Source organism: Megalops cyprinoides, chromosome 6, assembly GCF_013368585.1.
Source record: "Megalops cyprinoides isolate fMegCyp1 chromosome 6, fMegCyp1.pri, whole genome shotgun sequence".
Taxonomy (NCBI): Eukaryota; Metazoa; Chordata; class Actinopteri; order Elopiformes; family Megalopidae; genus Megalops; species Megalops cyprinoides.
The window spans coordinates 5,092,063-5,117,294 of NC_050588.1; the positions used below are offsets into that span (position 1 = coordinate 5,092,063).

Consider the following 25,232-nt stretch of genomic DNA (forward strand, 5'->3'; position numbering starts at 1 on the left):
TGAGATAAAACGTGCCTCGCACAATCACAGTGTCTCATTGGCTGGTAAAGAGAGCCGAGTCTGATATTCTTGCACGTTTTCCAGATCGGAAATATTTTTGTATCAGATATGAGGCCAAGGAAACAGATGGAGTAGGTGGCATGTGAGGCTTTGTGGTCAAGCTGTTATCAGTCAGTAAACAAGCTACATGCACAAACAGGCCAGGCTGTCAGGTCTTACCCAAGGAACTACCTTAGCTCCTTTCAGACATGCACTGAAAGCTGGAACTTATCTAGCCATTACCCGGAGGAGCTGTATGTGAGAACGCAAATGTCCCAATCAGTCAGACTGGACATGAGATGGACTTCACTCTGCCAACTCCCTAGTACAAAGTCAGTCTAATGTCGGATTGAATCCATGTGTGAATAGAGCACGTCATGTTCCGGAGAATCCACGGGCGTGTTGATGATGTTTCTATCTTTCTATCATGTGACTGGCGCGAAACCAGAAGAATACAAACATCTGCTTCGTACTCTTTTCTGCATGCCTATATATTGCTTTCCACTCTTTCGTTGACATTGCGGATACGTCCAAATACATGCTATTTTGAGTCCAATGATTGTTAAAGAGATAGTTAGCTGTAGCTATACTGCCAAAACTTGTCTCTTACAATGATTAATAATGTTGGTTAGTAGTTTATTATCTGGTTAGTAGCTAGCTAAGCTGTAGCTAAGTAATATTGATAGGTATGGTGAGATAGGTGAACTGGTGACCTAACATTACATAGCGAACAACAAAAACTTACCTTCTTGTTATAATGAATGTATAATTAATAACAAATTATGTGTACCGGTAGCACCATTTGGATGGCTATGTGTGAATTTTTTTATAGGCTACCCAAAAGTACAATAGCTATGTTTGCCTTCTCCTCTTCCGTGCCACATTATGTGTCCGTACCACTGAAAGGTAAGACATTGAAAAGAAAAAACCTGAAAATACTTCAACTCGTGAATACTTTTTGTGAACTTGTCAATACTTTTCACTCGTGAAAATGCAAGTGGCATCTAACTAGAAAATACTATGAGGGAATCTGGCCATTTCTAAACTAGCAATGATTTCACGTGACAATATAACATTCTACAAATGTAATCATTAATGATCGCATACTGTGTACTGGGTAAAAACAGCATGCAGTATACAGTATATACTTGTGTAGTACGCAATACACAGTATGCAGTAGGCGGTTTCGAATACAGCCACTGCGATTTCTGCAGCGTACTTTTTGCGTCATGTCCTGCCTCCTGCATGCTCTACCCAGGCGCCGCCCCTCGCCTAAACCAAACGGAGTATTTCCAGTAGGTGAGAACGCGTTTGACACCGACAATCTCCTGTTGTGTGCTACATGTGTGAAAGGGCAACTCCGGCCAAGTTCCGGACCTGATTCTCCGGACATTCTCCGAAGTTCATATGTGAACAATACTTGAACAGAGGTAGTTAGTCTGCTAACTACATCGAGCACAAGAGCAATAAAAAGCCGTGCAGTTCTTTTTGTTCGTGTAGATTATGAAGATCTGAGAAGCTGATATCAAGCCAACATTAACATGTTAACCAACTATATCCAGTAATCCAGGGAATGAAAAAGCTTACACTTCTTTTAAGAAGTACTGATAATGTTTCCTTGCTGAGAATCCATTGAATACCTTTCCTGTATTAGAATACATACATACATGGTCAATCATACAATATGCTTACATTGTATGATTGACCACACTGTACAGTATGAGATGACTGGGATGAGTACGTAACTTTCATAATACAAAATACAGTGCTGAGATTTCAGCTTAGCTGTTTCACTGTCTTCTTAAACACCAGGGAGCGAAGCGGCTCTTTTATCACTCTTGAGGATAATGTCTTCAATGTAAAAATTCAGTAATCCAATTCAGTAAAGCAAATGTGGCAACACTTCCAGCCTTCTGGCCTCTTTGGGAGATGAAAGCAGACAGTTTTTCCAAAATTCTTCTAAAACATTTTCAGGAGTATCATTTCTCATTTTGTAATATTACATAAATAGCTCACTGATAATGTTTACCTCATAATGCAAATTTTGCAGTTTTTTCATGAGTAATTATTTAACATTAGCTCGCTAGCTACTCATCACGCAGCTGTGTTTGAACATGGAATCGATCAAGACAAGACTAAATTAAAGTCTCCGTATTTTGTAATTTCACACTTGTTCATTTGCTCCTGCTTTGACAGATTGCTAGGTAGCTAGCTAGCTAGGTAACTGACATCATTGATTTTTACTAATGATATTAACAGTGATTGGTATAACTTGTGAAAAAAGCTCAGCCAGGGTTTTATGGAGCAATGGTACTGTCATGTTTGACATTATTTAATGACTTTCTCCACAATAAGAAGGTAAACAAATGCTGAGACAGCAAGCCAGCAAGGAAGTACCCTTTTGCAGGTCCATATGCTAATTACTTTTGCTTTCACACCTACGCCTGTCTGCTGTCTCCTAATGTTCGCCTCCCACGTGCTGTTCCATGTTCAAATTGCAAGTGTGAACAGAGTATTACTTTCGTCATAATGACTTGCAGTTTGCCAGTGTTTGCCTTTGGACAAGACTGATTTTTGGGGTAAAGTATTGCCATGGCAGCAGCTGGGGAGTGTGGCTGAACCAATGAATGCCATTCCAGTTATTTTACAGGTCAGCAGTCCACACTGATGGTAGCAGCAGTGCGTTGGGCAGCTGTTCACCAATGGGTGTGATGGCAATTGCTCACCGAGTCTGCTGTGCGTGGTTGTCAATCATCCAAAACTTTGTCAGCTTTTCAAGAACCTATAGAGGGTTTACGGGCTCATTGTTTTACTGTTGTTGTGTGAAAATTTCTGTAAACCATCTGTAAACATGGTGTGAATGCTCCTTCAGCCAACTGCACCCTCTATATGGTCATATAAATTCCCTGTCATGAACCTCCTTGTTGCTCCATGTGAACTGGCTCTTTCTTAATTTTTCAGCCTGATTCAGAGCACCTGGTATTACGGATGTGTTCAGTGGTCCACAGCAGATCCTGTCTAAAGCTGAGCACCAACAGTTCGGTAAAGAGAGAATTAAAGAGAATTAAAGAGAATATGTCTCTTCAAAAAAGCTGCTTAGAGCTGCACGACTCATTTCCTACATGAACTTAGAGACCTCACAAGTTCTGCTGAACAAGGCAGGCTTTATTAAAATAAAGTGACAGGGGAAAAAGGGAGAAAATTTCAACGTCCATTTAAAAATAGATTTCAAAACAAAGTTACAAATGCACATGTTAAATAAAAACAAAAATAGCAACATTTAACCTCTGATATTTACTTAATAAATAAGATGAAGATATTTTACATCACAAATCCTTTTTTTCCTTTCCTCTGCGGTTGATTCAATAGTATTTTTTTCCAACATTCTTTCAGAAGTTTTACAAAGATTATAAAACAAGATATGTACAACCAGACTTTGTTGGCTTTCAACTAACAAGGACATGGTAAGAGTCTGAAAGGGTTCCAATGCTATACAACGGCTGTGAAATTCAGAGAACTGGCCTAGTCTGGATATGTTTTTGCATGCAATCGTTTTGGCCTCCGAACGTGATCAACACCCAAAGGATGTGGACCAATTAGAAGATGTACGGATCAATTCCCATGAATCTCCAGCCGTCACATGAAGCAGTGGTTCCGATGCTACGATGAAAGATGAGAGACATCCCTTTGAAAATCATCCCTTTTCTTCCAATGCACAAAATGCTCTACAAACCCAAGAGCCCTTCTCAAGTTACCCCTACTTCAGTTGTGGCTTGGGAATGCAAAAATAAAAATCAGTGTATGTCCAAAGAACAAGTCTCTGTGCAAATCACTTCCTGAAGTCATGCACCGTAGGGGCCGTCCACAGCTCCAAATATGAGATGACTTCAGTGAGTATAACAAAGAAGAATGGGGAGATTCTGATTTCAAGTTTGAAGAAACCAAAAACACAATGACTTAACAATAAAAGTTAAAATGGAAAAATAGCTTTCTTTGGACAGGACCAGCCCGTTCACTGTTACCATGATCCCGGTGCCCCTCCCAACCCAAAAAGTACTCTTCCCCAGCCAAATTTTCTGCACTCTTAGCAAGTAAGATGGATGCCACCTTCTTCCCCCAAAGTCAAAAAAGCTCACCAACAATAAGCAATTGTTGAAGACAATTTACAACAACTAGCTCCCCCAGTCTGTGAATGAGATGATGCAGTAACAGATACTTTGTTTTCATGACCCTGTGTTTACCTCCCATGAATAAACTGGATGTTGCATACTTAGAGAGAGTAGCAGTTCAAGAAGGCTTGACGATTTCACGCACTAACTCTAGAAAGCTCTTCCCTTTCCATAAGCCCTTGTGTCACACCGACATCCGATCTGTGTCACAATATGAGATGGCCTCCTCTGTCTCAAAGGACCTGTGACGACTGCCTGGCAGTTCAGTAAGCTCCCAGAAGTTATCTTCCTTGAATCAGTTCTTGGATCAAGTGCTAACGACCTCTGTGGAACAAGTCAATTAATCTAGGTCTACTTTCCGATAACACTGACGTCCTTATGATTAAAAGCTGAGCTCGGGATTAATCAGCTGCAAGTTACATAATCAAGAAAGAAAGGATTTAACATGAAGTCGGTCAACTTGAGGCTCTGAGACAAGCCATCTTAATATGTCTGTTTCGAGGCATGGTCTGCATATTGGAGGGAATCGCATGGATTGTACAGGAATGGGGTCACGTGGAGGAGGTGAAGCTGAGAAACTGGAGGTGCCTTTCATGAGGAGAAAGCAAAGGCATTGGGTCAGAGTGCTACAGTAGTATTTACTGAAACACAGGACCATGAGTAAAAGGAAGACGGGCATCATGTTCCAGACTGTAACATCTGAAGAAAAACTAGGATTATGACAGTGATGCAATGAAGGCTTATTTTACAATGTATTTTGACCCATGACTTTTTTTCCCAAGGTCAATTAAGAATGTAAGTGTGGCACACCGCACCATTCTGTTGAACAATATCTTTCTGAATAATCTGATTTTTGAAAGTGAAAATCACATTGCCTTTATGGTGTCGGCCATGCAGTTAATCTTCCCTCCTTCCCCTGGGCGGCATGTTTACAGTTCCCTCCAGTGGGATTAAAAAATTGGCCTGGGTGTCACTTAGACAGATCTGATTTCCTAAACTCCACAGCAGCTGGGAGAGCCATAACGCCAATAACCCCTCTAATGTCCTCCCTGATCCCCTAGGCGTCAGTCCTCCTCACAGCAAAGAATTTATCACTTCTGTCCCCTTTTTAAATAACACACGACAATGTACAATTTAAATATTAAACACGGCCAGAGAGTATATCTGCATTTTAATGCGTTTCATTTGAAGAATGTAATTGGATGGAGTGATTGTTTTGAGATTTATTACCATTCCTTAAAAAACCCTTGTGCCCCACTTTTAATTCCCAGTCTGTCCTAAGACCTCCAGCTCTATACATCACTCCTCTCGGCCTGGTGTGAGCAGCTTAATGTCAGCATAGAGGGGAGGAGCTTCCGGTTTCAAGCCACTCCCCCACCTTCTGAGCATCTCCAGTCAGGGAGCAGAGGATGTCAGGATCAACTCGCTCACTGAACACTGATTTGAGGTCAGTGTTGTTGAGGGGACTGTAAGGAGCGAGAGAGCAATTGGGAACATCTCTTTCCAGAGCAAGTGAATCCACTGTAGATTTCAGGGCCGCCTTCAGCCAACGTCCTTGGTAGGACTGGGTACAGACACCCCAACTACCTGCCATGTTCCACAGGGGTGAAACAACCCATCCATTTCAGATATGATCTTATGCAGCAGTTTGTTCATCAACACCTTAAAGTGCATATTCTCAGGATACAAGCATTTTAACATCAAAAAATGGGAAAACGTCAGCCCACTTAGATGGACCTCCCAAAACATATACACTGCATTGCCTCAAAAGCATGAATGTCACAATGTGGAAATACACATACGTACGTTTTCCCCAGTCTGTTTTGGTCTGCCCCAGATCTCCAGTGACGCTTTTTAATGAAATTAGGTCTGTACAAAGCAATGCTGGTAAGGGGAAACAATCATGGTTATACCTCGATGTGAGACAAGGTACAGGCGAGAGAGAAAACCGATGCACTATACAAATCGGGGAGCTTACGGGCAGCGGACGTCTGGTCGTTTCGGGGGATTTCAGGGTGTGAGGAGGGGTTTGAGAAGGAGCCCTTCGTCATCGATTCCACCAGCCCCCCTCCCCCCCACCCCACTCTCCCAACCCAAAGGGCGGCGCTGGTCACTGCGTCCGGCCCCCGCCACCCCCCGCCCCGGCTCACATCACCGAGCAACTCTTGGCCTTCTCCTTCTTGAAGGTGGAGGTGAGCAGCTCCGACTTGCTGGGCAGGTGCAGCAGTCTCTTGGAGAGGCGGCGGGTGGGGCTGGGCTTCAGGGCGGGCTGCAGCTTATTGATGCAGGCCAGGGCGGCCGTGCGGAAGACGCTGTGGATGCTCTTCTCTGAGGTGAAGGCTGAGCACTCCAGGTACGCCTCGGCACCCAGCTGCTTGGCCAAGGCCGAACCCTGCGGCAGAGCACAGAGTGGGGGGGGGGGCGAACATGAGTGATGCTGTTCTGGAAACAGCGAGCACGATTGGTGGAGACGCCTGCGCATAGCAAGAGGGGTTATAACTTTCTTTAGAGGGATTTTTAAAAGTGGTATTTTAAAAGATACTGTGGTTCTGTGTGAAAATGAAATCCACAAAAAGCTTTAACTTTGTTAAAGACTTAACTGGACTTGTACACCAGCCATTTACAGGCCATTTACTCAAGTACAGAGTGCCATTTTACTGGAAAAGTATTACAAGTTCCAGTAAGACACACATTTGAAAAGCTCACTGAAATGCAGATTACAGATCATTTATATGAGAAGAGGCCATGATGCCCTTTGCAATAATGGGATTTGAAGAGTCTAGATTGAATGAGGCATAATGAGCGTACAGAAATTGGATTGTTGGCTTGTTCACCTTCAAAACCAGAGAGAGCATATGAGTGTTCTTTGTTTGAAACAATGAAGGTTTGTTGTGCATTTTAGAAAGTGAGAGCTCCAACGCTCTAGAAGGTTAAAGCACTCAGGCTCACCTGCTCGTGGGAGATGGGTGTCTGCTTCTGATTGGACAGCTCCATGAGGGTGCAGACATCTGTGCGCAGGTCCGTCTTGCAGCCAATGAGAAGGATGCGTGTGCTGGGGCAGAAGTCCAGGATCTCAGTCTTCCACTGTGGAGACATAGGCAAAGCTTTATAACAGGGTTGGACAAGACACGGTAATACACGGTACAACACAAATTAAAGCAAATCAGTCAGATTAAGAGTAAACCTGATTATGTGACACACTTTATTTCAGCCCATCAAATCACAGGTGTATGTAGTGACCTAAAAGAAGATCCACTAAACCAAAGCCCTCATGACAGCTTACACTTATGCTTGTACTACAAACAAAATTGTAGCTATTACTTTGTCTCCAGTAAACCTCATATTAGACTGTCAGTGAGTTCAACAGGAGGTAACTGAATGAGAATCAAAAGTCTGTCAGGCCCACAGTGGATAGCATTGTAGAAGATGCTATCCAGGAACTATGGGTCAAAGAACAGGCCTCCGCAGTTACAGTGCCAGGTAGTGTTAGAGGGCTGTTACCTTCTTCAGCACGCTGTCAATGGTGTCCGGGCGGCTGATATCGAAGCAGAGGAGGACTGCGTCTGAGTCGCTGTAGCAGAGAGGCCTCACGTTGTCGTAGTATGGGGAACCTGGAGGACAAAAGCGGCATTGACTCTCCAGCTAGACAGGCAAAGCAATGAGACAGTGGAGCATTTCCACCTCGGTGGGAATTACTTATGGCGATCATCCCCTTCATTATTCAGGGAGAAAAGGGATTCAGCTGAACTGCCGAGTGTCTGAAATGAGAACCCTCGTCTGGTTACATTCCTGAAATGAGCGCCCACACAAGCTGGAAGCGAAACACCTGATCCAAGACACGTGCAGGGAGAGCGGCGGAGGCCGGACGTGCGGGAGATGAGAAAACTAAGATGCTGATGATTATCCGAACCCCCCTCCAACCCCCCCCCCCCACCCCCCCGGGAAACTGTGGCACTCTCTCCATTTAAGCACTGTGGGTGAGGGCTCCCATTTTCTTTTTGTCTGGTTTTCGCAGACCAAAAAGTATCCCTCACCTTTCCCTCTCCCCCTTCCTCTCTTGGCATTTAGCAGAAGATGACGGTGAGGAACTGAATCCTCATTAGCGCTATTTTAGGATTACGCAACAGGCTAGGGGCAGCCGGGTACTCCCACTCCTATGCAGGGTACCCCCCCCCACCCGCCTGAGATACCTTCAACACCCCCTCCCCTTTCCGGTAACCACAGCAACAGCCTCGGAACGCACTGTCAGCATACAGTGTTCTGCCCACCCCTCCCCACCGCCCACACTCAGGCTTTCCTTCAACCCCCCCAACCATCTCGCCCCCCCCCCCCCCAAACCCTGCGATTCATTTCACTGCGCTCCACAGCCACCCACATACAGCCAAAGACATTCCTCTAATAAACCATGTTCATATACACGCACAGTGAGAGGGTGGGAGTCCTTAGTTATTGGCTTCTTAATATAAGAAGAATCCCACATGAAATCCAATAAAAGGGAGGGGGGTGGGGGAACAAAACAAAAAAAGAGACTCCGGGGGCAAAGGAGAGCCCTCTATTGATTTCTGTGTTACAGGAATGTGCATCTGATAGGACAGAGTGTACGGTGCTTGCAAAACCGGCCGCCATAAAAATACCTGCGGGATCCCCTCCCTCTTTGTCTGAGCCCTGTAATGCTACACCCACAGAGGATGTGGATATTGATACCAACCAGTCTCACGTGAGCAGGCTTGTCTTCCAGGGCAGCAGATCCTCTACCCCGGCTTAGCGCTGAACAGAATATGAATACAATATGAAAAGCAGAATATGAAAGTGGGCTGAACGTGTCTAGCATGATGAGAAACCTCAGGGTTGAATTCCAGCAGAGAGGCCTTGTCACTGATCTGCCTTTTGTTTGCACAGGGTGTAGAACATCTAATGTGCCAATCAAGAAACCCAATAGCTGTGGTGTTGCTCTTTACCCTTCTGTCAAATTCAACAAGAAGAAGAGACATTGTTCAGGGCTTATGTGTAAATAATTTTGTTAGGAGTAAATGGGTCCAGTGTTAAGCTTATACGCAGTTATTCTTGAGGTATTAACACCACTCCTCAAATGAAGGTGATGCACTGCAATAATGTAGCCAGCCTTCCAAGCAGACCACTCTGTGCAGAACACCATAATCGGAGTGTAAATCACCTAAAAGGGGCAATGCATGGTGAATGGCCTTCTGGGAGATGTCAACATATCACGTCTTATAGAACTCCTTGGTTCAGAAGTCTATTGAGCATTAGAAGCGGGCCAAAGGTTTCCTCCTTTAAGGGATTAAGGGCTTCAAGGAGAAAGCGACCTGGGAAGTGACAGCGATGTAAAGTGAAACCGATTGAAAGACAGCGACAGGGAGATTGATGCACTCAGAGGGGCCGATGAGCAAATTCTATTAAATTAGCCTAATTAGTCACGTTGCACAGGGGGGCGGGGGGAGGAGGGGGTGCATCCAGCTCTGTCACTTAACTCCTAATGATTCCGTGCATAATTGATGACTGCTAATGGGTAGATGGGTAGGTAGATATCACACTTTTCACTGTTGGCTGCAGCTACCAGATGCTGACAAAGAGAGGGAATGTGTGGAGTCAAGCTGTGGTCAAAGGTTGTAAGGTTGGGTTGTCTTTTTTTTTTTACGAAACTATGTAGCACTTCATGCTCTGCACTTGGGCACTTCACCTGTGTTTACCTTACTTCCTTCAGTGGGACTTTTCAGACCCAGATAATGATGGTGTGTGGGTTTACGCTTGTATTCTTACTTTGTTTCCCAAAACACATCCATGGTAAGCCAAGTTCAGCCTCTATCACCAATAGTGTAGACAGATTTGTAATTATATTTTGGCACATAGGTTAATTACGGTGTAAATCTACAGATTATAGATTAGCACTTAGTATATTTATTTGTTTTTCGCAAATTGAATCACGCGTTTATAAATCTGAACTGTGAAAGTTCATTTTAAACTAATAACTTTTGAAATTTTGCAGGGTAAATGCATCTGCTAAGGAAATAAATAATTTAAAAAAAAACAATTCTCAAGGGATATGCTACTACTTCCTACCCTTTTAGCATAAGTATATGGCATATAGCATAAGCTATATGGTGTAGGAATCTAAAGAACCAGGTCCAAAACAGCAGTATGGAGAGCATTTACTAGTAAAGCAGACTGGAATGTATGGTCATTTTAATCCTGTGGAATCCATGACGGAGGCTGTGTTTTCTGCTATATCTGCTACCTGTTATCCTATAATGTAACACAGCAGAGGAATACAGCCTATACTCATTTGCAATGGCATGGGTGTTTCCTCTAATGGCTGAAATGAACCGCATGAGAACTCACACAATAAATCCACCAGATTGATTATATTTTGGATATTAAAAAGTAAATCTGAAGGATTAAACCATCAGTGAGACAGGAGATGGGGGGGTGCATTCTGTTGAACAGGGTTTCATAACTCGACAAAAGCCTTTTCCATGATGGCACGCCTGGAGCTCAGTACTAAAATGGAAACTGGGCCACGGCATAACTGTGACTGATACGAATGAGGCCTCCGCTCCTCAACAGGAAACGGCTGATGCCACAAGCAGACAGCCCATCTCCTCACTTGAGAACAGCACTCTGAATTCCACATTGCATCAAAATTCCACATCTTATCCCTTTGTCTCAGACAGCGAGAGCCCCCTCCCCAGGTCTGAGGGTTTACTGAAATTACCTAGCACAGCCACAGGCTCTTTGAAAGCATATGGGGAGTTCAGGTTTGTGGCTCCCCTGGGAGAGATACAGGAACATGTCCTGGCAAACGCAGCCCACAGCCCCTGCCGGGGCTACAGTGCAATGCCACAAAAAATTCCCAAGAGGGACGGAGGGTGGGAACCCTCGGCCACAAGGGGGCACTGGGACATACCCCTCGAGGGAATGCCCACCATTCCGCATTCTGTGGGTTCTATGCTCTCTCGAAATCTCTGAAACGAGGGATGAGGGCGGCGCTCTGGCTCACAATAGAAGAGAAAACTGAGCCTGCTGCTGAGAATGCCTCAGTGTGAGGTCAGCCAGTCTCTGCAGATGAGAAAATTACTTACCATTTAAAAAAAAAAAAACTTCATGTTTCATCTGTCTTATTTATGAAAACAATTGTTAAAATTTTCACACCGGATCCCCTAATTGAATATTTAGTTCTTCAGCTCATTTGCTTGTGATTATATTTAACTTTCCTGCAGTGGTATTACTTCATTTTCTTTATTCATCAGCCTATTTGTAAAAGAACAAAACATATGCAAGGGTTGGTTTCAATGTGTTGTTACTGTAGCATTGGAGACAGAATAAATATGAAGGACACACTACAGTGCTATTCCAATGTTGACACCCATAACCGCTCCCGTAACTCCCATTAGAAATAGGTAGCCCATCTTCAGAGTTGAGCCTGCACATCCAGACTTGCCCCTGTCTGATTGGGCGGGCTGATTAATGCACCCAATTGATCAGCGCCTGTAAATCTCTGCTCTCCCTCCCAGCGGAGTGGCTGGGCGACTCGCTGATGAGGCCAGACCGATCAATGGCCGAAAGCCTCTTTAATAAGAGCAATCGTTCCGCCCACTCGACCGCGCGGGCAGCAACGCCCAGCGGAGCGGAATAATTAGCACGGATCGCGGCGGGGCAAGCTCATCAGCGCCAGCCAGTTGTTATTACACAACCGGGATTCGCGTGATGTCACGTGACCTCACCTAACCCCCCCCCCCGCCTCCCCCCCCCCCCACCCTGGGCGTCCACGGGGCGACAGGAAGGTGCAGACGCATGATTCACCGATCAATAATGCAGCTCGCAGAACCCCCCCCCCCCCCAAGAGATAAACACCTTAGGAGGATGCCGCATGTGCAAAAACCAGACCATTCCGCGACACCTCTGGAGCTAAAAGTGCAGGAAATTGCTCCAATCACTGTCCTATCCATATCGTGGACAACCACCAAAAAAATACACTGAACTTATCTGGAATTCAATATAGGGGAGAGGAAAAAACTAAAAACACAAAATCCTTTGCCGATTTCAATTATATAAGGGTTTAAAGGCTTCTCTTCAAGGTCAGGGGCATCTTTTGCTGAATCCCTCATCTGTTGCCACCCTCCCTTGCCAACCTCCCCCAGTCCCCCCCAATGAAATCACCCCTTTGCATGCCAACTGGCACATTTGTACAGCGTCCAATCAGATCAGGGTTTGAGTGTTTTTGGGATTAGAGCAGCTCAAAAATATGCTCCCTTTATCAGAATTTGATGCAATGCAGATTACACTACGTTTCCGTGCAAAACATTGTAGAACCTCACCCGCTCTCTAGCAAAACACCCCATACTGTTGTCTCATGCTCTACTGTGTGTGCAGGTACAGTATGCATGCAAATGCAGCCGTCTGCCCTCTTGAACCGAATCCTGATGAGACCAGAAAGATTCATGAGATTTAAGCACGCAGGTCGTAATCAGACTACAGATGGGTATGTGCCCTCAGAAGAGATTTGAAACCCCGAGAGTAATCACTGAATCAAACTGATCTCGCGTCTGCAGACGAAGCAGGAGTCAATGAATTCCACAGTGTGATCTGCCAGAAAAAATAATAATAATTGGGATATCCAAGAACTGGAGGTGCCTAAGACCTCAAACCACCTCTGTCTGCCATTACCTAAACCTCACGACAATGAACCATGGCGTAATGCTGTCAATGGAAGGAAATGGCATTTGTCTTCTCTCTCTCGTCCTTACCTGCCCTCTGCCTCTACATCAAAGAGCTTGCTAATTTTATTTTATCAAAGCTGCTGGTCGGGATGAGAAGAATAGATAGTGCATATTCATGCATACTCTGTCTTTATTAACAATTTCTTTTCACATTTCTCTTATATTGATATGGTCTGTTACAATGGAATGCATTACAAACCATACAGCTTATCTGGGCTTTGTTTGCATGAGCACCAAAGTAGAAAAGGGATTTTGCCAGGGCCAGCTCCCCTGTTTCAGGGGGGGCAGGTAGCATATTGGGAGAGCCACTTGCCATTAATAGTCTTCTGGAAATTGCTACCAGTGTCTTGTCAGACCAGGTGAAAGTTCAGAGGGGTCTGGTCCCCCTGTAGAGGTGTGCCTGTATGCTGCCTGCCATTGTGAGCTTGTCCATTTCTTACTAATGAAGCAGGACCCTGGGTGGAGCAGGCAGTGATCCTGCTGGGCGGAGTAACAAAGTTGGTGGCCGGGGTACCAATGTTGCACTTCCTGTACCTCCTGCCAGTATGAGAATGTATACAGGTGTCAAGGGTTTGTGTAGAAAATGGCAAAATACCTTGTTTTTCATAACTCATGGTGAGTACAAGTAGAGCTAGTTAGCTAGCTAGTGAATATGTATTGTAATGCTGAGGTAGACCCCAACCCAGCTTTTCACTTGGACCATCTAGGCAATACTGCATAGATGGTTATCTGATGAATAGTGTTAGCTAGCTGCTGAAAAACATAGCATAACCATAAACTAATGAACTTGCTTTAAGTAAAAGTTGTTGCTAGCTATATAGTTAATGCATGTGGATGCATGGATGGTTGTTAGCAAGCTGTACTGTATTTCATGTCGAGACAGGGTCAATCTATGAGTATGTGTACCTCAAAATGAGAGATCAGATTATGTGACCTGCAGTAACACTTTCTTTGTGATGTAAGCATTGACAAGGCACACATTTATGCAGCTCAGCCAGTAAAATCACCAGTCAGGAAACTGCTCACCTTCCAATGGCTGCTTCAATCACTGCATCCTGCATATTGTGTTATTTGTTATTTTTACTTGTTATTTTTATTATGTTATTTTTAGGAACTGGTAGCCTTGTGGATTCTACCATTCATGTCATAATATACATGTGAATTCACAAACAACAAATGTGTTTGTTATTTTCTTCACATTAGTAGCAAGTATAAATATAAATATGACAAAAATGGGTCTCAAACATACAGCTATAAGCACTAAACAAGTGGCTCTGCTTAAACTGACAAGTTCTGGAAATAACCCTTAATTATGATTATTTTATTAATACAGGGTTTTAAGTTTCTTACACACAACAATTATTTAGCTGAGGGCAAGTGTATTAAGAACAAAACAATACAAGAGAATGGACTAGTGCAGCAATAGTCTATGTGGCAAGGTGCTGAAGAATTATGCTTTTGTTACAGTTGTTGACAGGCCCTAGTCAGCATCAAAAAAATCTGTGGTGAAGAAATGGTTGGAAGTCTACAGACAAGTAGTTGGAATATACAGTATAGCTTCTCTAAAAGCGGAGTGTTAAAATATTGGCATTACATTATTATCTTGCAATAATTATGTACTCATTGTAAAAATCATTCATTCATTGGAACACTTCCACTGAAACCTCCCTTCTTTGAAAATCAAGCAACACGTGTCAAGCATCTCCCTACTGGATATGACTTTGAATGACCCCTTTTAAGCAAAACTGAATACTTGAATCTTGAGTACCTCAACAGACCCTAGACAACACTGAGCTTCTATTTAAAACCACTAGTCACTAGACGGAAGCACTTGTCAACATGGGGTCCATCACTTTAATTAAACAGCACATCACCATAGTTCTGAAATTAACATTCTGTAGCCCACTGTTGTATTTCACAAGTCTCAAGAGAAAACATTGTATTAATGAAAAGCGTAAAGCAGGGTAATAATGTCATTACATATTAAGATGCTTGCCAAAGTACAAATACGCTGATTAAATATTCAACCGACAAGCACACTGACTTATCATGAGCACTGCGGAATTTTTCGTCTGTTGCAGGAGGCGTGCGAGTTCGTGAGGAATACTGCCGAGGGGTCTAGAGATATCAGTGCGCTAAAATATCTTATTTTTCCCTGATTTTAACCAAATATTACATTTGCTACATCCTGAGGTCCAATGGATAGGCTTCATAAAATTCAACCGGCGTTCCATGCAAGACTGGCGGTAGTCAGCGTCAACATTACACAATCACCAGGCACTGAAAATCCAATTACTTGTCCAAGTAAAAACATCAATGACAGCACCATAAACCCCGGAATCTGCATTCAGAATAAAAGATCCAAGTTTTACATGGCACCTGCATTGTAAAGGGTGAGGACTGTCTGGTTAAGCAGAACAGAAATCAACACCGCCTATGTCTATCATTACCACGACTCCAGCAGCACAAATCTGTATTCCTCACACGACACATTGGCTCACTTAAGATATCACAAGAGGCTGCCATTTCAGCAGGCATAACAGAATGCGCGCAGTCCACTGTTGCCAGAATCTTTGCGCGGTTTACACAAGTCACTCATCCGAAAATTATACTGCCACTATATTCTGATCTAAACAAAGGCTATTTAAAATCACATCAAGCATCGCAACGCCGTCGCGCAGCCTGTAGCCCTTTTTTCCGCAGGCGCAGCCCAGTGATGCGAACACTGAACAAAACCGCCCGGCTATGCCGTCTAATAATACGCTTTAATTATAGATTAGATATACGCAACAAGTGAATTCGAAATAATTAGGTCACTATTCCGTGGGTTGCCTACGTTTTGTTACAATCGTGATTATGATAATCACTCTTCTGACAGCCTAGTTCCTGGATTTCGATAGGCGTTACGCCGATGCCATGCAAATATAGATCAACACTGCAAACTTTTGCACACGTATGTAACATCATTTGCTGAGCTTCAGGTCATGCCCTTCATACTGCGTTCTTGTAGAATCATTTGCAGCCTTGATAGCAGCTGATATTGTTCTTTCCACACAAGCCTCTCTTCAAAGATTTGACAGCACCCTAATATATTTGGGCATGGCGTTGAATCTTCTCACCTGACGTGTCCCAGAGACTCAGTTCTACCCGCTGTTCTTCTAGCTCGAGACAGGCTGTGTAGTTTTCAAACACTGTTGGCACATACGTCTAAAAAGACATTAAGAAAATAAGTGTCAGCGTTATTTTTTATGTTTTTATTCATAATCATGCTATTAGGCTATCATGTTACGTACCAACATGCAAGCGAACTATCAATCATTTAAAAAGCAAGGATATGCTATTGGAATGCAAATTAAACGTATTCAGTAACTTGCATCGAATACATTGACCCTTGAAGCCTGTACGAAATACGTGGATTTGGCTAAATCGAACAATAGATGACTGTCAATCATTCTTGCCACGTGCCATTCACGACCTTAGGCAACACTAACAGCTAAACTCAAACCAACGAATTGATTTAAATATAACTGATCCATAGTGCATACAGTTAAATAACAAATAGACATATCACATTCGCATGCTTGGTAACGAGGCAGTTTGAAGCTTACAGACACAGTATACACACCGCTAGCCACCTGTGAATTTCCCTATGGACCAGGATAAATAAAAAGCGCTTTCTAACTGACATGCAAGTCTGCCCTAATCAATGAGGAGCATGTAAGGCATTTTTGCAGTCTTTCCAACATTTCAAATTCACAAAGACGCATATCTTTTAGAGTATAATTCGCATACCTCTGGATAGCAGTCCTTGGCTAGGACTTGCAACATTGCTGTTTTTCCGCATTGAACATCCCCGACTAAAACCAATTTACACCTCACCACCAACGGCTGTGTCATTCTTCTCTCCTTCATCGTGAATTTAAAAATCAGAGTGAAACACACAATTCACAAAATATTTGCAAAATACTACGATCCTGGGCTCGTCACAAGGGTGTTGAGCGCCCCCGAGTATTTCTGGGCGTCTGTCCGCAGTTGTCTAATTTGAGTTACAGCGCTGCAGCAATTTATATGGCTCCGGCATCCAATGAGCTTTCAAGGATCTCCTGGTGGTCAAGTCTGAGTTCTACTGCCCCCGAAATTCCACTGCTCTCCTTTCCATGGCACAGTCTAATGTAAATGGACTGTATATGCACGTAGCAAATGCTGCGTTGCTGTTCTTACCAACTGATTACTGCGTCAACTGTCTTAGCAGTTGCTAATTCATGATACGTGAAAGAAGGTCGCTGTATAAAAAAATAGTATTATCGCCTAGGCTATAATAACGGTGAGATTTTCGGAACCAAATCCACACTCTCTCTATTCTTTACAAGTTAATATGTGAGATCAAAGTTACATTATGCAAAATTTTTTAATTTACCATTTAAGTAGAAATTGCCTGTATTCCTTGCTAAGGCACAGGCGTAGGTTGTGTTTATTATAATCGCACACATCGTAAGCATTGGTTTTATTAAAGGCCTACTAATGAAACCGCCTGGTAAGCGGCCACAACCTTGTGGATAGTAAGCTAAGTTTATAACCGTTTTCGTAGCCCTTGTAACAGATCTCACAGACTGAGATATGCTGGACTCGATACTGATTTTCTCCTTTATATGTGGAGATGGTTACAACGCGAGGCGTTTTTCATTCATTTTATTAACATTCTAAAATAAGGTAAGTTGTAGAGAGCTGTCCTGTCGCACAAAGCACCGTCAGGACATCATACTTAAGTTTTGCACCTACTGTAGTCTAGCTACATATACAGGTCTTCATTGCTTCCAGCTCGCACATTCAGTGATGACAAATTTTCTTGGCTCGCTGTTCTATTGTCCTTCGCACACGTAAGATTTCAGGTGTGTCCAAGGACATGTATGAACTTTTACCAATGAGGATTTCATTAGTGAGTGTGAGAGTGCGAAAGAGTATGTAGCTATACAGTATCTGACAGTGTTTTGTGTGTGTGTGTGTGTGAGAGAGAGAGAGAGAGAGAGTTTGTGGCTTTTAAAAATGATGGGTAAGGGTGCTTTTCATTATCTTGAGAATGCATAATAATGCGATCACGGGTTACTTTATTTACATTAATTTCCATGTCGTGTTATGTAAACTGGTCAATAATCTTTAAATTCTACAATCAGTAACTCATGCCATGTCGATTCCTCATGGAACATCTGTTTTGGACAAGTCTCCTTGCTCAGAATGTTTAGGTGGTTGAAATGTAGTTTGTAACTGATGGCTTAACTAAACCTCAGAAGCGGTGCATTATTTGCTCTTCCTCTCAGCATCACAATGTGCAATAAATATGAATTCACTTAAAATCAAGTATTTACTGTATCTATTGCATTACCACAATATTTGGCATGTGTGTCACCACCCTTCACTGTGCGATTTACAATTTCCAGGGTCACATGTTTGGTAGCAATATTTGTTGTAGTGAAAGTAAGTTATTTTAGTTATTTAAGTCAGAGGTAGATGCACAATAGTATAAATTGTATATAGTACAATTCTGCATTAGACTGAATCATTGTGAATGTTTATTAATGTGATCATAGCCTTTTCCCTTGATCTTATACTCACATATCCCTCAAGTCTTGCTGAGATGTCCATAATGTAACATCACTTTGTTAAGTGTTTCTGAATTTCTGAATTAGCAGTTGGCAGTCATGTGAAGTGAATTGAAAGCTATTTGTCTTGATCTTGTTACCCGTGCAGCATTCAGAAGTTTCAGAAGTTTCAAAGAAGTTAATAATATGACATCCCTCAAATATATGAATTAAAATATGCTCCCTCATACAGCATGGAAGCAATAATGTGTATGTTGAATGCACGGTACACAGCTAAAAATGAAAGCATTTTCTCCCATTTTTCTCTGTCTGACTTGTAAATCCTGTACTGTTACAATAGGTGAATATGACTAGAGGTATATGAGGTGCAAAAAAACATCACTTTGTAGTTTTTTCAGTTGAATATCTTCACAACGAGTGCACTGAATTTTCCAAAATAATTTCAAATCATCACCGCAGAATGCTTTGTGGGAGGTTTCCAGCTCCTCATTGGCTAAAGCATGATAGCCTGTGGTTCCATAGTAAACAATGCCTTCACGTGTCTAAGTCTATCACAATGGAAGGTGTGATCACCTTTGATATCTGCCATTCCTGGAAGCCCAGAAGGTGTCAAATAATGGCTTCTCTAGCACACAAAGGAAATTATTAAATTTTTCTGTCTCTTTTCTTCAATTAAATTATTAGGGATACTGTAAAGAGATACTTCAACACAAAACAATAGGCTACACTAGAACAGCCAATCTGTGTAAACTGATCCATCACTAGTGTTCCTCTGTCCATACCTGCTATTTCTGCTGGTTTTAAATCAGCTGATGGTGTATAGTAAGTGGACAGGCTTTCAGTCACATGAGAGGGACCTACCATGCTGGAAATAATCTATACTAGCAAAACATATCACTCTTTCATGAATATTTCTAGTGTATGGAAATGCAATGGACACAAAACACTTACAGATAATTTAGCTAATGAATATATGTAGCAAACAACCAAGGACTCGAATCCTATTCTACATAAACACTAGCTGTCAGAATTGCATGAAAGGTTTACATGCTCATGGACAACTTCATTATGATAATGCATGATAACATGCACCAAATAGCAGCTTTAATACCTTTTACAGTATGGCTTGTACAAATAACTGATTCTGAATGAATCTGATGAAAGAATGTGTATTAACTTCCAATGACAATGTAGGCTTGATCATGGTTTTGCACCCCAACTTAACTCACAATTGAGTGCTAAACTCACAATGTCTCCTACGTGTGCATAGGGAGCACTGAAGCGAGGTTCATCCAAATCCCTGAAACACTCATCTGCACCCTTTTACACATTACAACTCCCATGGTGCACTGCAGGAGAGCCAAACCATGACACTGTACACACCAAGTCATACCTATCCAATGAAATCTCACATTCAAAGTAGACATGCCTGAACCATTTCCCAGTAGATTTTGAAGTCATTACGAAGTGATGGATGGGCCATTACCTTGATTCTGCTTATTCCCATTACCTTGATGGCAGAACCTCACAAACACTGCAGGAAATGTCATGCCAGTGTAATCCATGCCAGAGGAGGATTTACGAAATAGTAGGAATGTGGGTGCAGACTAAAGTGACTCTCATTTAATTCTGGATTAAAATGTATAGTTTGTGACCAATATGACTCTGCGCAGTGCTTGTAAGATTAAAGTAAACCTCTTCTACGAAGAAACAACTATCCCACATGTAGATTATTTTGGTTATGTTATGTTTTTGTTACTATTTAATTACAGGCATGAATGCATTCTGAGAGCACTGTATAAACATATTCAATCATGAATCAATGATGTCAGTGATTCAAACCTTTGAGTCACAGTTCAAAGTAAGAGTTGTTTTAAAACAGAATAAATGCAGCTTACTGCTCAGTTAACTCTATTATGATTTTCATAGGCAGGATTTGAGAAGCTTGAAGTGATTACTATTAAGTAGCAGTTTTAAAAATGCAGAGCTGTTAGGCATTGCAGTAGTGCAATCCTCTGTGTTATACATGTATTAAATTGGACAGTCACATTAGTGCACATACTGATATGCTGTGCGCAAGATGAAACACTTTCTTCATTTCACTCCAGAGAGTCTGTAAAAGAAAAAGGATTGTGAATCATTCCACAAACGATCATTCAAACCCAAAATGGCTGTATGCTTGCTGTGTGTCGCCTGAGTTAAGCAAACATGAGGTACCCTTATACAAATGTGAGCTGAGAGGAAACTGCATGCAGTCTATTTATTTAATGACCTCTTGTAATCTCTCGGCCACCACAGACTGCTGTAATTACACCCTCAAAACCCCATCTAAGAGACTGTGGTTAGGACTAATTTCCCTTTAGTGCTTTGTGCTGTGCTGCCCAAGGGAAGCACCTACGAGAGGCACGCCAACATCGAGCAAGGCATCTGAGAAGTGGCTCCCTACTAGCGGGAATATTTTCTTTTCAGAGGGTTGTATCAGCAGTTGTTTGTGGATGTGTAGCTGGCAGTGGATAACACTCTTGCCACTGTGACAATTATCTCCGCAAACAGACACCTTTATATATCTTATAAACAATAGAAGCCTCACCCCTCCATCACTAACACCTACATCCTCCTGACCTTAAATGCCATTTTATTTAAGGTCCATTGTATAGCTTTGTGAGTTCAAGCGATCTTCCTCTGGTCACGGTGATAGGTTGGCCCGGTATCCTTCACAGAGGTGCTTTATTTCCAGGCTGCAAAACATTTGATATGGGTTTTGTTGTACAGTAGTAATCTGATAAAAAAAAAAAAAAAAACATTCGGCATTGGTGGAATTCTATGACTTAAAGGCAGTAGACTCTTGAAACAGGGCAGTAATGAAACTTCAGTTTGACACCTCCATTCTGTCAGTGAACAAAGCACTCAACATTTGTTTTAGTAAACATTCAGCTGTGAAATGGGTAACAGGTCAATAACCCGAGTAAATGAAACTGAGCTGAGGAAATTCATGCTCAAAAGGCAACTTGTCTAAATTGCATGTACTAATGCATTCCTAAATGGGGCGCCCTTTGAAATATATTCTGATTATGGGGTTTTGTGTCTTTACAAGAGACAGTTACCAAGGGGGGACAATTCAATACACACAGTAAACACCAAAATAAAACAAGGTGTGAGAAGTGTGTTGGAAAACCTTTATTGTGATGTTGAATGTGTCTGAGCACCAGCTATGATTCTGACATATTTTAAACATTTTCAGAATGATTTGTTTGTTGAGAAGGTGCTTCTTTTAACTCTCAGAGCCTTCCATGGACCAGCACCCACACATCCAACAGACCTGGCCACCCTTTATGATCACCCAAAACTGCTACACACAGGGTGCAGGTCTCCTGACGGTCCTATGAGTAAACAGAAGGTTGAAGAGCATTCTCCCACAGAGCCAACACTGTGACATACCCTTCCACAGTGTCTCTCAGGAATTCCTATATAGTTTAAACTTTTAAAACAAGGCTAAAACGTGTTTCCCATGATTTTGTTCCTCTCCTTTTATTATGCAAGGCATATTGTGACATTTGGTGTGAAATGCGCCATATAAATGAATCATTTTCAATTGATATATCATTAATTCCAAAGCAGCAGATTGTCCAGCTGTTGTCTAGAGATAATTTGCAAGAACATGACATTTATAAAACATGTGAAACTTTCACAATATTTTAATAAATATGATGATGTCAAATGATGTCTGGGGTATTAAGAGGGATACTGCAATCGAGTTTTTGTTGTTTAGATGAAAAAATGAATATCTGTTTCTTCACAGGAAGATATCCAATGAGATCTGCTCATCAAAGACATCAGGAAGGTAGGCCAGAAGCATCAACCAGTGGGGATCACACAGCATGCATGCATAACTGTCCCAGGCAGGAAAAAAAAATCTCACCTCGTTTCAAACTCCAAAAGTATGCTGCAATACCTTTCCCTGTGGTAGCAATCTCAGCTCAGTGCACAGGACATTGTTCACGGCTTTGTTCAGCGCACAAATCTGCACACGTAACTGTTCCTTTTGTATTATTAAGCACCCGGGACATGGTGGAGGTTATGATCCCTACCTGAAGGTGTGAGGGATCGTTGGGTATGATTCAGTTGTTTCTCAGCACATATAATTTTGGGCATTTTCCTTTCCAAACCCCATATTCTGTACAATGGTCTGTCCATATTTTAATACAGTGTAGACCAAAAGAATGCACAGTTCTCTGGAAGGCTTTTTAAATAACTAAGTAAATGTCTTACCTTTTTTACTTCCTCCTCAATAATGAACTAATGGCATGTGTCTGATGAGTTTACAACTAACTCCAGTCTGTCTGAAGCCTACTTATGTTCAAGCATGCATCTTTCAGCTCCCTAGTTACATTTAAAAAGATGGAATATGTGAACTGGATCCTCTCTGAATCTGCACACACTTTTTTGTTGTAAACCAGGTGGTATTCAAAATAAAACTGGCAACAAGTTCTTTCAAATAATTTCCAATTTCTCTAGCATTACAAACAACAAAAAACCCAGCATGGTTTGAAAGCACCCAACCTAAGCTAGCCTTTTGTTAATCCATGTCCATCTTATACTAAATCTTTCATTCATAAAACAGTGTTTCATGAAAAGTCCCATTCACACACAAAAAACATAATAATAATGCAGCCTCTAAACACAATATGACACATGTGCAGCATAAGATGGCAAGGGAAGGGGCAGGTGTACAAAGGGAAGCAGAGGGAGACTGCACTGGGCAGTCCAAAAATAGATCACACACCTCATGCCCAATACATGAATTATACTCAAACGCTTTGATGTGACAATGGGTGCATGCTAAATTTCTCTGTTGTTCAGAATGCCAGCTAGCAGTGGGAGATCTAGCTGTGAGGAACCTCTTTCTCATTGCTGCAGAATGGGTTTCGGATGCCTGATCCTCTTTAACCCATTATATCCAGTGGGATTTTCTACAGGTTTGATGAAAACCCAAATAATCCTGACATTCATTAATCATCATTATATTATGTTCAACTTTTGATCCTGTTGACCTCAGGCGACATAGTTTGCATTAGCTGTCAAAGTAGTTGGATTTCACCTCTGGTTAGTCTGAAAGTTTGTATGAAAAAAAGCATTTTCGCCTTTGTAAACTGGAAGGAGGAGGGAGAGAACTGACAGTGAGGTGCCGAAATGTAAGGCAGGCACTCGGTACCACTCTAGAAAGAACTAATGACGTTAAACATACTAGGTGTATGCACTAACGTAGGTTTGTGCCAGCTCCTTGTTCAGGCCTTGTTTGCTTGTCTTCCTGCATGTGCAATCAAACCTCTCAGTCTAATCCAAATTGCAGCTGCACATCTACAATCTCCCTAAAAGTAGACAAGGTACTTCCCTCCTCACCTCACTTCACTGGCTTCCTGTTATCTCTCACATCAAGTTCAAAACCTTGGTGCTGGCATACAGGACAGTGAATGGGACAGCCACTTCATACTTACAACCCCTCTTCAGACCCTATGTTCCAAGATCACTGCGCTCTGCATCCACAGGGCAACTGACTGTCCCACACCGACGGGATCGCTCTTCTCAGTCACAATCCCTGTCTGTACTGGTCCCTCAGTGGTGAAATGAACTCCCCATGGGGGTTAAGACAGCAGAATCACTGCTCATCTCCCAATGTAGACTGAAGACCCACCTCTTCAGACTGCATCTTGGTTCCACTTCTATCCCTACCCCCTAATACCAGCTACTTCTTGCATTCGATGTTAATTTTATGTGTAGTATTGTGATGTAATATCAATTTGTGTTCTAGGACGTGTTGTATCGTAGTATATCTGGCTTTTGTCAGAGTTCACAAGTTAACTTGTGGTAGGGCTTGAATAGTGTTAAGCTCACACTCACTGGTCTGGCCTGTCACACTCACTGTTGTGAGCCTGGTCTGACACTATTGCTTGTTTAAATTGAATGGATACACTTATGTTCTACTGTGATGGAAATCACTCTGAATAAGAGCATCTGCTAAATACATGTAATGTAATGTAACAGGACGAGTGTAACACAGGGCAGTGAAGACAAAACCATTTAACATGTAGGTCAAATAATATGGAATACTAAGTCACATTCCAATACTGTTTACTAGTTGACAGTAGCAACATTTTACAATACTATTTACTTAATGGAGACTTAACAGAATGCTATACTGCAATACACTGATCATTGATGGTGATATTTATGAGGTGATGTTCATGTAGTTTTCATCTCAAGTGAGCTCGTATCACTTACACCTGAGGAAAGGGTTGATAGAGGCAGTCTGCTTACAAGAGTAACCACAACTGACTTCAAAAATGCCTGAAAGAAAAGAAACTCTGTATGTAGTGTATATAGTGTTTGTAGTGTATGTAATGTATATATCTCTTCGGTTCAAGAGATATATGTTATTAATTACTCTTTTGAAAAGAACCGTTGCATGGATTCCACACTTAACCAACACGCATAACAGAAGAATGGTATCAATAATGCACATAATCAATAGGCACAATAGAGGCAGCACATGCAGACACTGCAGATAATCAATGCGCAGAGCAGAGGCTGTGTGTAGTAACGTAGAGAATCAATCCGCCTAATAGAGGCAGCATGCTCGGTGGCCACTGCGCCCGATCGATACACAGAACAGAGGCGGTGTGTTGATGCTATAT

General features: G+C 42.2%; 1 protein-coding gene across 1 annotated transcript; it reads right to left on the reverse strand.

Moving 5' to 3' along the window:
- Nucleotides 1-3,391: 3,391 nt before the first annotated feature.
- Nucleotides 3,392-17,013, reverse strand: LOC118779773 (rho-related GTP-binding protein Rho6). The gene is made up of 5 exons (XM_036532009.1): nt 16,736-17,013; nt 16,063-16,150; nt 7,710-7,819; nt 7,158-7,292; nt 3,392-6,600 (listed from the first exon to the last, which is right to left on the reverse strand). The coding sequence occupies exons 1-5, from the start codon at nt 16,853-16,855 to the stop codon at nt 6,355-6,357; spliced, it is 699 nt and encodes a 232-aa protein (XP_036387902.1). The 5' UTR covers nt 16,856-17,013; the 3' UTR covers nt 3,392-6,354.
- Between the last annotated feature and the right edge of the window lie 8,219 nt (nt 17,014-25,232).